Source organism: Sphaeramia orbicularis, chromosome 22, assembly GCF_902148855.1.
Source record: "Sphaeramia orbicularis chromosome 22, fSphaOr1.1, whole genome shotgun sequence".
Taxonomy (NCBI): domain Eukaryota; kingdom Metazoa; phylum Chordata; class Actinopteri; order Kurtiformes; family Apogonidae; genus Sphaeramia; species Sphaeramia orbicularis.
Window position 1 is genome coordinate 49755181 of NC_043978.1, and position 14552 is coordinate 49769732.

Genomic DNA, 14552 nt, shown 5'->3' on the forward strand with positions numbered 1-14552 from the left:
ATAACCTATACATAATGTCAACTCCAAACCTTGTCTATGTTTTAGAGTGAAAAAAGTAAAATTACATTATGGAAATATTTACATCTACTAACACTCTTTTAAAAAATATGAATAACATGAACGACCTGAAATTTCTTAGGAAAAATAATTGCAACTTTAACAATATTCTGCCTCAGTTTATCATTTACAAATGTGCATTACAACTTACAGATCACAGTGGATCCACAAATACACAAAACATTAAATAACACACAGAATATTGTTAAAACTGCACTTACTTCTCTTAAGACATTTCATGTTGTTCATATTTGTTCAGGTTATTCACATTTTTTTGTGAAAGGACTGTTTGTAAATTTAAACATTTGTATGTAATTTTACTTTTTATACTAAAACATAGAGAAAAACAATTGCAGTTGTCAGCATTTATAGGTTATTATGATCGTAGTTTACTGGTCTGATCCACTTGAGATCAAGTTGGGCTGAATGTAGAACCTGAAGTAAAATGACTGCTGATATCTTAAGTGTAATTTTTGCATTTCACAAATTCATCCCACGGGACAAATTAGACTTTTTGGCGGGCCAAAAAGGTTTTGGCTTTGGTTTATGTTTGACACCCATAAACCAAAAGGATCTACTCCTCTGTAACACTTACTGGTCAAAGTGTACTGTTCGCTGATATCAGTCGACTCCATGTATTTTGTTGTATTCTTATTATTTTTCTGTGGTATCAGTATCAGTCAGTATCTGCAGAGTACTGGACCAATAGTCGCTGTACAAATCTGTCTCTTAGACACAGCAGATTGTGTTTTGTAGGCCGGTACTGCCTGCTCACTGCAGAAGGCTTTTCCTCAACACTATCAGACACCTTTTTGAAACAGACAGGTATATTATAGACTCCATTTCAATCTCTTTGCAAATATACTGAAGAAAACTCAGGCTCAAGAGGGTCAAGAGGTCCAAAGCATAAATCAAGTCGGTCTCTTTTAGATGGATCTAGACCAGTGGTTCCCAACCTTTTTTGGCTCGTGACCCCATTTTAACATCACAAATTTCTGGCGACCCCGGACATACAAAACAGAGACTCTTTTTTTGCTAAAATTTGTTTTTGATCATGTAATAGTTTGCTATACTATGTTGCAAATAAACATTAATTTTAGATGATTTTTAGTCTATACAATGTATATTATTAAGGACGGAGGCAGTAAAACCAGGTGTAGATTACTGCACAAAGTGAGAATTTGATTTTCCTTGGTCAGGATATGTACAGTCAGTCCAGCTTGGATTTACAAGGCTGACAATTAATACTGAACAAACAACAACTCAAACTATGAATTATGAAAGAGCTGCAGCATCTGAAACTGACCACAATGAACATTTGAAAGACAAACAGAACCACAGTGCTGCAGTTTCAGACACACAGTTTTGTCATGTCTGTTATGTATTGGGATTGTCTTTCTCAACTCACCATATATTTTTATTAGTAAGTTGTTGTTTTTTTTTTTATTTATTTTTTTCATCAATTACTACAAATTTCAGGCGACCCCATTTGAATTCCAGGCGACCTCACGTGGTTGAAAAACACTGATCTAGACATATTGTGTGCTCCATCTTTTCTTCCTCACCTCCTGTCCTTATCCCTATTGCTCTTCTACTCATGTCTCCTTGTATCGTTTCCTCATTTCCTGTCCTCTCCTTGTTTCCTTTGCTTATTTCTTCTCCTTATGCGGGGTTTCTGCAGGTATCAGCAAATCTTTTTAATGCCACTTTAAAAAAATTTAATGCCCATGTCCAACTGCAGATACAGTTTTAAATATAGTTTTATATATACATACAGTTAAACCAGCTTTAACCAGGTTCTGAATAGTTCCCCCTCCAATCATTTCTGCTGAAACTTGCATTTTTCCATTTTTCTGGCATTTTCTAATATTCCCTCCGCTCTTTCACTACGGCATGAGCACGCTCACAGTATGTTGCATTCCAAGCATCCGGTGTTGTGAAACAATAGCCAATTAAAGGGTTCCGCCTGCCAATCATCACACTATACTTCTGATCAAAATTATTAAATGTTTATATAATCAAAATAAATCGTGAATAACAATACTTTTTTTCCATCAAGTGTATTTAATTTCTAATGCCTCTGGACATCGAATTTAATGCTTTTTAATACCATTAAAGGCCTTAATTTTCACAAAATCTATTGAATGACTTTTGATGCTTTTTAATGACCTGCAGAAACCCTGTTATTTCCTTCCCTCGTCTCCTACTACTTCTTTTTTCCTCCTATCCTCTCTTCTATTTTCTTCTCCAGTCCTTCCATGGAGGTTTGGATATGATCTGATCATCTCTGGCTTTGCTTCCAGCTCCACTCATCATCACTTTGGACTAAACAAGAGAAGGAATCTAGCTACTAAACAGCCAAACCCATCCAGGCTTCATAAGAGAAGTCAGACACTGAAAAACAAAGTCACGTCTACATAAAGGAACACATGTACAGTGGAGTAACATTCTCAGGCTGGTTCATTCCTCATCTTTTTGCACTTGACGTGGTCTAATGCAGCGTAACATGCTTCACAGAGCTCATTACGCTGGCGTTAAATTGGGAAAAATATTTCCCAATAGAAGCAACGCTTGAAACCGATTAATAGATGTCAGCAATCTGCAGCTGTTCTACAACGTTTACAATTAGAGAATTTCTCACTGAGAGGGTCTTTCACATCCTTCCGTCAGACCTGGAGTCTTCTATTAGCTTTAATCAAGGACTTCTCTTCCTGATATTGAAGATATTTCTTAAGCGTATTTTGACAGACCTTCCTCTTCTGCTGTTTATTATGATCATTACTCTACTTTGTCATGTACAATTATACCGACTGAACAGTGAAAAATAATCATATCTGCAGAAATTAAATAAAAAGATCTGGAAATGAGGAAAGCATGTAAAACTACAGCAACAGACAGTGTTTTCTCAGTAGCACAAGCTAAAACAGGCAGCTCTAGAGTCAGGGGGTAATTATTCAGGCAGTATATCAGGCTGCAATGCATGTTTATGTGCCGTGTATGTGTGTGTCCTCCCGTTGTTGCTTTGTGATGAATGCTATAGGACCAGTGAGGAGAGGGCTCCCTTAGATCGCGTTAACACATGATTTATTACTGCAGCCAGCCACATACTCATTCATATCCCTTATAATATATATACATATTTCAATGCACACTGTCTGCATGAACAAACTACAGACTCATTTCTGTCACACAAACAGGAGAAAATGGAAAGTCGCTTCTTTATGTTCTGCTCTGTGACTATAGCCATCCTCATTTTCTGCCTTACTTCCTTTCATGCACAGAAACTCAGAGAATTGCAGAAGATGCAAACAAAAACATACATAAACACACAGTATCGTAACGTACCCAGAGCTGGTCGTCGATGCCGGGAGGGTTTTTCTTGATGAAGGCTCCATAGTACGTGGCGATGTTGCGATGGTGGCTGTACTTCTTCAGCATGTTAATTTCTGCTTTAATCTCCTCTTCCTCATCCTAGGATAAACATACACAAAACACAAGAAGAGAAATATCAACAGGCGTGAAGCCGAGACCTCTATTTGTTCCCCGTCAGACATCCTAATGGGCTGGTGATGGAGCAAAAGAAATTAAGCTGTTGACAGATTTGCAGTGTGTGAATTCATTTATATTCTAAGAACTGTTTGTTGCAAAAGCACACAGCTGGGTTCTAAATTATCCACCATAACGGCATTACTTTTTAATTACTTTTCGTTTTAGGAGGTGACTGCAACAACGCCAAAAGCGGTTGTACAAAAACGAGCTGTAGCAATGGGTTATTTTCAAAATATAATTTTTTATTCATTATCCACAACATCTGAAAATTAAGCCTTGATTAGTTCAATTTGGTGTTCACTGGCCAGTAAAACAAAGATGCTTGATTTTCTACGCTGATTTTGTACAGTCAGGGCTTATTTCACTAGCAATTTTTGCTGGTGTTTCATTCAGGCTTTAATAATTGATACAGACATTCATTATTGATTGTATTTAACCTTTTAGCATCCACTCTCATGGGCTTGGTTTTGGCTTCCAAAAGCAGAAATGCAAGGCCAATGCATGTATCAGACTTCATCTGAAAGGAAAGATCTTCTAGTTTCAGGATTTGACATGTGGTTAAAACATAATCTGACAGTCCCTCCAGAAAAACACCATTATGCGATTGCATTATTCAATGCATAATCAATGAAATAGTATGTTTTATGCAGGGATCCACATTTTTTGAAAAAGGGTGCATATTCACTGCAATAATAGCATATTTCCACACAAAATATGTGAAATATGCTGGGGTCACATGATTTCATAACCCCGCATTTTTCCGTATGAAGTCTCAAAAATATTGCATTATAACTTGACACAGGTAGTGATGTAATATGTGACGCCACAGAAGGTAAACTAACTGCAAGCCTCAAAAAAAGTCCTGCAAGATGATGAAAAATGCAGCTCATTTGCTGCCAAAAATATCTGCAAGAGACAGAGCAAACCAGTACCTGATGTCTGACAGGAAAGCGGGATCATACTATTTAACACCACATGCAACTGTGCATTGGAACATAAAAGAAAATTGAAGCTGGAGCCACTTTTCCATCGCAAATAATTTGAAAATGGTTTTTGCTGCAGCGATAATAATGTTCTCTGAACAAAAATGCTTTATTAGCCTTGAAACATACAGCCTGGTCTACCTCACTTTTGTGAAGCGGGAAGTAATTACTGTATTTTTGACATTTGTGACTGTGAAAATATAGAACTAAAACATAACCAGCACTTTCTGTGATGCAGTGTATGCTTACTTCTGTATGTTTGCTTATTAAAGGATGTAATTAGACATTTTTCATGTAGTCGTAGCCTAGTTAGAATTGGGTGTGGGAGAAGAATCTGTTTTTTCATTGAAACACATGTTTTCCAGTTCCCGCATATTTTCAGAACTATGCACATTTTTGTTGCAAATTCTCACAATTTCACCTCATAAAATTGCATAAAAACCCTGCATATAACATCACACAATCAAAGATTTTTACCTGCATTTTTCTGGAGGGACTGATCCTAACTACATCAGCTAATACAAGGTGACCTGGTGCATGTTAAAAGGTTCTGAGCACTTTAAATGTAATGTTTAAAGTCTTTGCTCATCCACATTCAATTCTCCAGTCAGTTTTTCATTTATCTTTGCAGACTCTCCTGAATATGCTCATTCAGCCCTTCGTTCATTCATTCTCCTCGCTGTAGCTTCATTCCTGCAGTCCTTCATTGTTTTGCTGGCAGCTGAGCGTTGACTGGGAGGCGTAGGGTGAGAGGATCTCTAAATATAGCTGAGATTCCCTCCTGTTTTATAGACACGCCTGAGACCACACTGCTGTCCCAATACCTCCAGCTAATATTACCATGGCAATAGGCCTGTCCTCGTTTCCACTCTGCCAACATCACACACACGTACACGCACGCACGCCTGACTCATCGTTCGTAATTAGATGACACGGTCGACGGTGGTATATAATCACTTGAGATGATTTTCTGCAAGTGGGTAATATGCATGTATGTGAGAGAGAGAGCTAGAGTGTTTCTGAATAACTTACCCCAGTGACATCCATGACCTTGATGGCTGCCAGCTGCCCCGTCTTAACATGGCGACCCTGGCGGGAGGAAGAAAGACAGACAGAAGACACAAGAGGGCACAGAAGAAAGAAAAGAGGAAAACTGTAAATATCAAGGAAATACAGTACAGGCATTATGCAAGTCACTTCAGTGCCTTTGTGAGAGACTTGGCAGTTGAGAGATGAGAGGGGAAAGAGGCTGCCGTTCCTAGTCAGCAAGCCACCATGACCCAATTAACAGTTCCTTTGGGTTAAGTCATATTTTTGATGCGTTTAAAGTAGGGATTGAAGTTTCAAGCAGCTGGCAGCAGCAGCAGCAGGGATACCATGACCCTGACAAATATCTCTGGCTAGATTCAAATTAAGGACATGACAGTTTTCAAATTAGACCGCTAGTATAGGTCAGCGGCATACTGACGTTTGTCAATGCGATTTGACATGTAGATGGAGCATTAGTCCAATTACTGTAGGTCTGACAATGGCAAAGCGTGTTCCAAAGTGCAGCTGACAGTGTATGAGGCATTGCACTAGATGTAGAGGAGAAACAAGTACCATTAACAAAATGTGCAGATTTGACTATGTTGTGTAATATTGAGGCTAGGCAGATGTCTCGGGATGTTCGGATGGAAGCTGAGTGGCCCAAAGACAGGCCCAAGTGGTTCATTTGTAACAGAGCATCTGTGGCTGTGATTAGGTAATGACGCTACTCGACTAGAGACGCTAAAACCACTGACGGCTATTACTTCCACCTGTCTGGACTCAACTGATTAGTGTGTTTCGGTCGGAGCCGAACAGCTTAGCAGCGGCACAAACAAATACACACATGCATGCCTGCATGTGTGCGCAAACATGCACTCCCAACAATGGCAAGATTGTTTTCCTGGTGGACTTGTTATAAACCAGATGGTATTAAGGGTCTGGCTCTAAAGCACCTCCTGAGGGCTTTAATCGAAGGACTGTTCTGATTATCAGAGCCAAAACAGAGGCTTGGAATGCTACAGTAAGACTTACTATGTATGGCCAAACACTGGTGGAGCTATTACTTTATAATTCGTTTGAAGGAATGACTTTACAGTTACAGGACTATCTGTGCACCCTGACACTGGTCATCAGTAAGTCTCATCGCTTCACATTTCTCATCATTTTTGTGTCATTTTAACAAATCAATTGTACCCACCAGCTTGCCAAAGCTCACTTTATGTGATGAATAGTTTGTGAATACTTGGGGGGTTTTCAGTTTCTACAGTTATAAAATGCAGAATAATATGAAGGCAGCTGAATACCTTACTTGTTCTGTTACACTCCTATTTTACAAAGTAGGAAAAGGTCAGAGGTCAACATGCTAACAATAAAAAAATTAATAATCATTTCTTTTCCTAACATAAATCTAAAATGGAACAAAATGTTTTGGGCTGTTATGTTTAAAAGATTAGGGGTTACATTTCTTAAAGTTTCTTTGTTTCTATGATGGAAATGACACTGCAGTTGCTTTGCAATATGTAATATTTGACTATTTTTAAGCTGTTGCTGGTGTCCTCAAAAGTGTTACCACTGTGGACAAGCAGAAGAGAAGCTTTGAAGAATTTGGGCTTAAGTATTAGGATTTTTCCCAGTTTCACCATAAAAAATTCACGGGACAGGCTGTTATTGTGAATGTAGTTAACCATGAATGAGAGAAGAATCAGACAAAATTAACTAGAAAAGCACTGGAAGAGCGCAGACCTCCGCCAAGGCAGATCAGTGTGCCCCCCCCCCGATCACCACCACAATTTAATCAATTGTTCCTTGTGCCAGTATCAACATTTCCTGAAATTTTCATCATGTCTGTCCATAACTTTTTGAGTTATCTTGCACACGGACAGACAGACAAACCAACGCCAGCAAAAACATAACCTCTTTGGCGGAGGTAACAAATGACAGACTTCCATTATGAAACCTACTCCAACATAAACTTTGCATGAGCTCATAACCATGCACAAATGTTACATACAGTTGATGCTTGTATATGTCGCTCAGATGGATGCTCCACACCGATGTGATTGGTTCATTACATGTTGTTAAATTAAAATAAATGCTAATACCTCTAGTGGGGCACACTAACCATGATTAGCAACTGCCATAAACATACTGCATGTTCGGTGAAGCACTACAAAACACCAACACCATATTGACTATAAAGAGACATGTCTCTTAGTCTTTAACAGGCTAAAGTTGCAGAGTATACAGATCTGTTGTGTCTTTTTTTGCTCTGCTCTACTGCTGGCAGGCACCTTAAAATAATATTTCACCTCTGAATTGTGGTTTTTACAGGTCTGACTGAACGCACGATACCGATATCTGTATCACTTAAAGATACTGGTTTGTACAAATTTAGAAAATAGTCATTTTGACAGTGTTGCATTTATTATCAAAATGGCTGAAAAATACAGTAATGTTGTACTTTTAAAAACCATATACCATTCTATTCTACCAGACTATTTTAGACTAAAAACATACTTAATAGTTTATCTTTAAGATAATAACAGCTTCTTATTCCTAGTGTCAGCTTGGTAAGTGACAGTTCTAATCAATCTGATCCATCAGCCAAGTCTTTCAGCTGCATGCACAGTATATAAATACCATCTAGAACAGTGTACACAATAAGCTCTTCATACTATTTGTATATTAAAATCAAAATCGTCTGATCACAGTCTGAAAAATAACCAGTAACTACAGCTGTCAGATAAATGGAGTGAAGAAAAAGGTGTTTTGTTTGAAACTGTGTCATGATGGACATTTGATTGTTTATCATCGTGTTAGTTTTTTCAGATACGGTCAGAAAGGCACAAAAGAATAGACGTGTTCGCTTTACCCATAACAACCCATCACAGCAGACCATTCATTCAGAGGATCCAATCTAGCATCAATCGTTACACAATGAAACTCCAAAGAAGCATTTGTTTTCTCACAGCAGTACATAGGAACAAAAGTGTGTTCTTGAACTAGGGATGTAACGATTACCAGTAAAACGATTAACCACAGTAAAATTGCAGACGGTTAGTATCACTGTTTAAATTCTAATTATCATGATAACCGTGTTTGATTACCGCACATTTAGGGGAAAAAACCCTTCAAATATTTGAGTATAGTTTTAATTTATTACAATTTTGATTTTATAAACCTAGTATTTGGAACCAATATTCACTTTTAAAGTCTGTGAAAAGATTCGTTAAGCATCTTTGTGTTATTTATGCAATAAATTATATACATTTTTCAAATTGGATTTTATATATTTTTTTGTGTTTTTTGTCCCTTTGTGTTTATATAGTAGGTTAAAGTGAAAAAATAAGACAGATGAGCTAGATGAAGTTGTGCTGAAAAAAAAGATTCCGAACATGGGTATAGTAAACATTTGTTTATATAGTATATAAAGGCAAAATCAAAAGTACTGAAAAATGGCCAAAATAGACTCAGACCACTAAGGGTTAATATTTGAATGTTTCTGCAACAGAAGGTACATTGTGCCGATTATTTTTTTTAAAAATTGTATTTATTTATTTTTTTAAATATAACTTGGTTAAATTATTTCGATATGTGTATAAGTACTTTTTGAACATTTTGAGCACAATTTCAACAATACCGCAATAATAATGATAACCGTGAGAATTTTGGTCACAATCACCGTGATATGAAATTTTCATATCATTACATCCCCATCTTGAACATTTGGTCGGTTCTACCCAGATTTCTGACAATATTCTGAGGATCTGAATGAGCACCGTTTAAAGTTTCTCCTTGAATTAAAAAAAAAAAAAGAAACTGTTAAATTCATTGATTTGTTGCTAAAAGAAAGTTTAGGTTTTAATACGATAATTCATTGTGTCACAGTCCACCAATGCAGAATGCAAACTAAGCACCAGTGGATGTCTGAACACTGTGATCACTTTCTTTCCTCTCTCTCTCCCTCGGTCTCATATTCACACACAGGCCAGATTCTCAGAGAGTAAAAGAACTGGAAAGATTGAACAGGGATTTCTCATTAGGATCAGACTGCCCCAATTCCAGCAGCACAAGGACTGGCTTTGTTAAGGAGCAACAAAGGAATTACAGCCACTTACAAACCAGAAACTTACACACACATACACACACACCAAATACAAAAAGATCTCCGTCTTTTTTTTTTTTTTTTTCTCCCTGTACTCACACAGACAGAAGCACTCTTCACACCCACACATGTACATGAAGAAGGGAGGAGGGGGCGATGATGAAGGGGGTTTGAGAGAGCGAGAGAGAATGTGTCAAATAGATATTGGACACGGATATCATCAGAGCTGGATAAAGATTCATTAGTCGAAGCCACCTGACAACCTCCGTCCCCACGTCTCTCCTCCTTCTCCTCCAGCGGTCGTGTCATCCGGTCTTATTAAATGACCGAGTGTGAAAGGAGCAGCAGAAAGGAATTAGCGCTGTCTGCTCATCTTCATCTCTCGCTCCTTCTTTGTCCCCTCTCGGTCAATCTATTTGCAAATTCAAAGATGGGCTGGGGCGGTCCGGGTCTCGGCTATAGTGTATGATGTCAAATACATTTTCAGAGCCGTTAGTCAGTGTAATGATCATATCACAATATTTTCAGAAGTATGTATGATAACAGTTAGAGCGGGGATGAGCTTTTGAGATGATCATTTCCCCATTTCCACTGTGTAAACTCAATACTTTTGGGTTTAGGGCAATGGTGTCAAACTCATTTTAGTTCAGGGGCCACATTAAGCCAAATTTGATCTGCAGTGGGCTGGACCAGTAAAATAATAACATAATAATAGATCAATAATGTCAACTCCAAACTTTACTCTATGCTTTAGAGTGAAAAAAGTACAATTATGCAATGAAAATGTTTACATCAACTAACTATCCTTTAAAACAATGTGAACAAGAAAAGCACTCAGAGAGCGCAGACCTCCACCAAGACAGACCCCTCCCCAGTTACCACCAAAATTGAATCATTTCTTCCTTGTGCCAGTATCAACATTTCCTGAAAATTTCATGACAATCCATCCATAACTTTTTGAGTTATCTTGCTAACAAACAAACACGCATGCACACACACAAAGCAAAGCGATCCAAATACCTTCTGGCGGACGTAACAAGAGAACAGCTGTAGAATAACTGTCTACTGTAGTGACCAGTGTGCATGAAAGGGTTAAAGTGGCATAATAAGGAAGTTTAGGACCTTTATCACAACCCATCATCATCCCTATGCATGCAAGTTGACAAATAGAAACTGTGCAACACAGAGTAGGATCATAATTCCACATGAGAGAACATTACTCCAACAGACCCAATCATTTCTTCCTTGTGTCCATATCAACATTTCCTGAAAATTTCATGACAATCCGTCCATAACTTTTTGAGTTATCTTGCTAACAAACAAACATGCACGCAAACACACAAAGCAAAGTGATCACAATACCTCCTGGCAGAGGTAATGACATGAACAAACTGAAATTTCTTAAGAAAACTAGGTGCAATTTTAACAAAATTACATCTCAGTTTGTCATTTAAATGTGTAAATTACAACTTACAGATCACAGTGGATCAACAAATACACAAAACATTTAATAACAGGGAGAATATTGTTAAAATTACACTTCAGACATTTTAAAATGTTCATATTTGTTGAGGTTATTCGTGTTTTTGTGAAATGTTAGTTTGTTTTAGTGTAAATACAGTAAAATGACATGAAAATATTTACATTTACAAAGAGAAGAATTTGGAGTTATGAGTATTTATAGTTATTATGATAGTATTTGACTGATCCGACCCACTGCAGATTGAATTGGTCTGAATGTGGAACCTGAACTAAAATGATTAATGTCTTCAGTGTAATTTTTGCATTTCACAAATTCATTCCAGGGGCCAGACTGGACCCATTGGCGGGCCGGATTTGGCCCCCGGGCCACATGTTTGACACCTGTGTTGTAGAAGATGACGGTGTTTCCACGGTAACTACGGAGCCTTTGAACGTCCAAATGGGTCATATCTGATGATCATGAAAAGATGACAAACTGCATTTTACACCAATTATTTACATGGATTGATAGGATTAGTGGATCAACAGGTATTAAACATTTTAGATTAGTAGATGGTTTTGGTCTCCAGTGGCTGTTTGGATCGTTGAGGGTATTAAGAATTTGATTACAATAAAGTCATCACCAGATAATTTTTGTCAGGTTTCCTTTTAAACTACACAAGAATGGGTTGGAGGGTCAACTTCAGCCCTGTCCTGGCATTACTGTTGCTAAGCTTACAAGTTTATTTCAGTCTCCAGTGATTCTTTAGAGGTGTTCAGTTCATATACTTTAATCTGAAGAACTCGGTGTGAAGTTTTTGTTGATGTTGTTGTTGTGATGTTGTTCGGATTGTGTTCAGATGCAGACGCCTGGCTGTGAGTGAACGTCCAACCTACGGTGACGGAGGCAACATTAGTGAAACTGTTCCAATCATTTGTTCAGATTACGTTCTTCTGTGTTCTGTTTTATTGTCTTTATCATTTACTTTATCATATCATGTGTTGAACTGTAAGTTGTGTTGTTGAAGCCAAGTTGACCAGCCCTACTAATTTGTGTACAACTAAATGAGATAAAGTCACTGATGCGTCATTGTCTGCATGGTTAGTCTAGCATATAAAGACACAAACATGCCTAATGTTGTCACTTAATTTAACTAATAAACATAAAGGGCCTTTGAAAAACCCTTAGTATGTGGGAAGCTGTTTATATTATGGTTAAAGAATAAAGAAAGAGTGCAACATAACTGTCTATGACAATCCTGATCACCTATTTGTTTATATCTATAAATTATATTCATTTTCATCTATATACATGTACTTGTTTTTATTAGTGGGTATATTTTGTGTCACAGAATCTTGTATCATAAAATGTGAATTTCTTCTTTTTCTTTGTATTGTACTTTTAGAGATGCACCATAAAAATAAATTAAAAAACAAACAAACACAAAGGGCCTCATGTGTTTGTCCCATCAAACATAGTTGGTGACAGTAATGCACCGTAACGCTGTGTGATAGTCAATATCAAATGGGAAACTACTGTAGTAACATGGTAAATCCATTCCCCCTGGAGATATTAGCAGCTAATTTTAAGTAAAAAAAACAAACATTTTAATTCTCATGTAACAGAAATATAATAAACACCATTTATCAGATGTGTGACAATGGCTTCTCTTTGATAGGTGTTTATATCAGAGAAATGGCATTAGATCGTGTCTTTACATTTAGTCTTCTAATTCATATTAAGAGGAGAGAGCTGGAGACAGAAGATGTGTATTTTCTATTTCCGGCATTTCCCCTCTGATTTCCTACAGCTTTAAGACAATCTTCTGATAAAACCATCATTTTTATTTTTTCCTTTAACTTACATACACCAGGATTAGTGTAACTGGGAGGTCTTGCGTCAAACTACTGTGTTTTTATCCCTAACAATTCTCCATCATTTGTGCTTTCATCCTTCCTTCTGTGTGTTTGTACTGAGGTGGGCCCACTCCCTCCCTGATCCAACCAATGACCGATGGCGACCCCCCCAAACCGACCCAACCTGGATCTCAAAATGCAAAAAACCACTAATAAAACAAACACATGTATATCGATGAAAATGAATATAATTTACAGATATAAACAAATGGGTGATCAGGATAGTCATACACAATTATGTTGCACTCTTTCTTTAACCATAATGTAAACAGCTTCCCACATACTATGAGTTTTTTGAAGCCCCTTTATATTTATGAGTTAGATTAAGTGACGGCATTAGGCATTTTTGTATCTTTATATGCTAGACTAACCATGCAGCTAATTTTAAGTAAAAAACAAACATTTTAATTCTCATGTAACAGAAATATAATAAACACCATTGATCAGATGTGTGACAATGCCTTCTCTTCAATAGGTGTTTATATCAGAGTGAAATAGCATCAGATCGTGTCTTTATATTTAGTCTTTAATTAATATTAAGAGGAGAGAGCTGTAGACAGAAGATGTGTATTTTCTATTTCCGGCATTTCCCCCCTGATTTCCTACAGCTTTAAAACATTCTTCTGATAAAACCATCAATTTTATTTTTTCCTTTAACTTACATACACCAGGATTAGTGTAACTGGGAGGTCTTGCGTCAAACTACTGTGTTTTTATCCCTAACAATTCTCCATCATTTGTGCTTTCATCCTTCCTTCTGTGTGTTTGTGCTGAGGTCGGCCCACTCCCTCCCTGATCCCTTCCATTCAGAATGAGAAGCTCTGAGCTCCACGGGCCTGTTCATCCCTCCCTCCGCTCATTTACTGTTGCTGTGCTTCTCTGACCTAGATCTGCAGTTTCTCTCTGCCTCGTATCCCTCTGATTCTCTCTCATTATCTAACCCTCTTAACTTCTCACAATCTCCCCTTTATGCCTTTCATTATTTCAGCCTTCCTCCCTGCTAAATGTTTCGCTTACTTTCTCCCTCCCTCAGCCTCTCTTGCATTTCTTCTTCTTGTTCTTTCTCATGCCTGGCAGCTCAGGCCAACGGCTTGTGTAAACAGGTTTTACATGTGTGAGAATGTAATAAAAATGACATTGAAATTAAGTTCAGGTCTGAGCTTGAAAAAAACACATGACATGGGTCGAGCAGTTGAGCAACCCTTCAGATCAATGTTCACATGAATGATCGACAACTATCTCATTTTAGTTCAGGTTTTACATTCAGCCCATTATGACATATAGTGGGCTGGACCAGTAAAGTAAAAGAAAAATAGCTTATAAATCATGACAATTCCAATTTTTTCTTTTTGTTTTAGTTAGGGATATAATAATTACTGGTGATTTAGTGATTTAGTGATCTATTCCGACCATGCAATGAAATTTAACATATATGCACTTGCAAAACATAC

The 14552-nt window shown here is 37.5% G+C and overlaps 1 protein-coding gene across 20 annotated transcripts in view; it reads right to left on the reverse strand.

Moving 5' to 3' along the window:
- Positions 1–14552, reverse strand: part of tnika (TRAF2 and NCK interacting kinase a) — a 173396-nt gene that overhangs the window by 79982 nt on the left and 78862 nt on the right. For all 20 annotated transcript variants that reach the window (XM_030126409.1, XM_030126407.1, XM_030126401.1 and 17 more), the window contains exons 3-4: positions 5622–5678; positions 3403–3528 (exon numbers count right to left, since the gene is read on the reverse strand). In XM_030126409.1, the coding sequence (XP_029982269.1) occupies positions 3403–3528; positions 5622–5678 (183 nt within the window). The remainder of the gene's footprint in view (positions 1–3402; positions 3529–5621; positions 5679–14552) is intronic.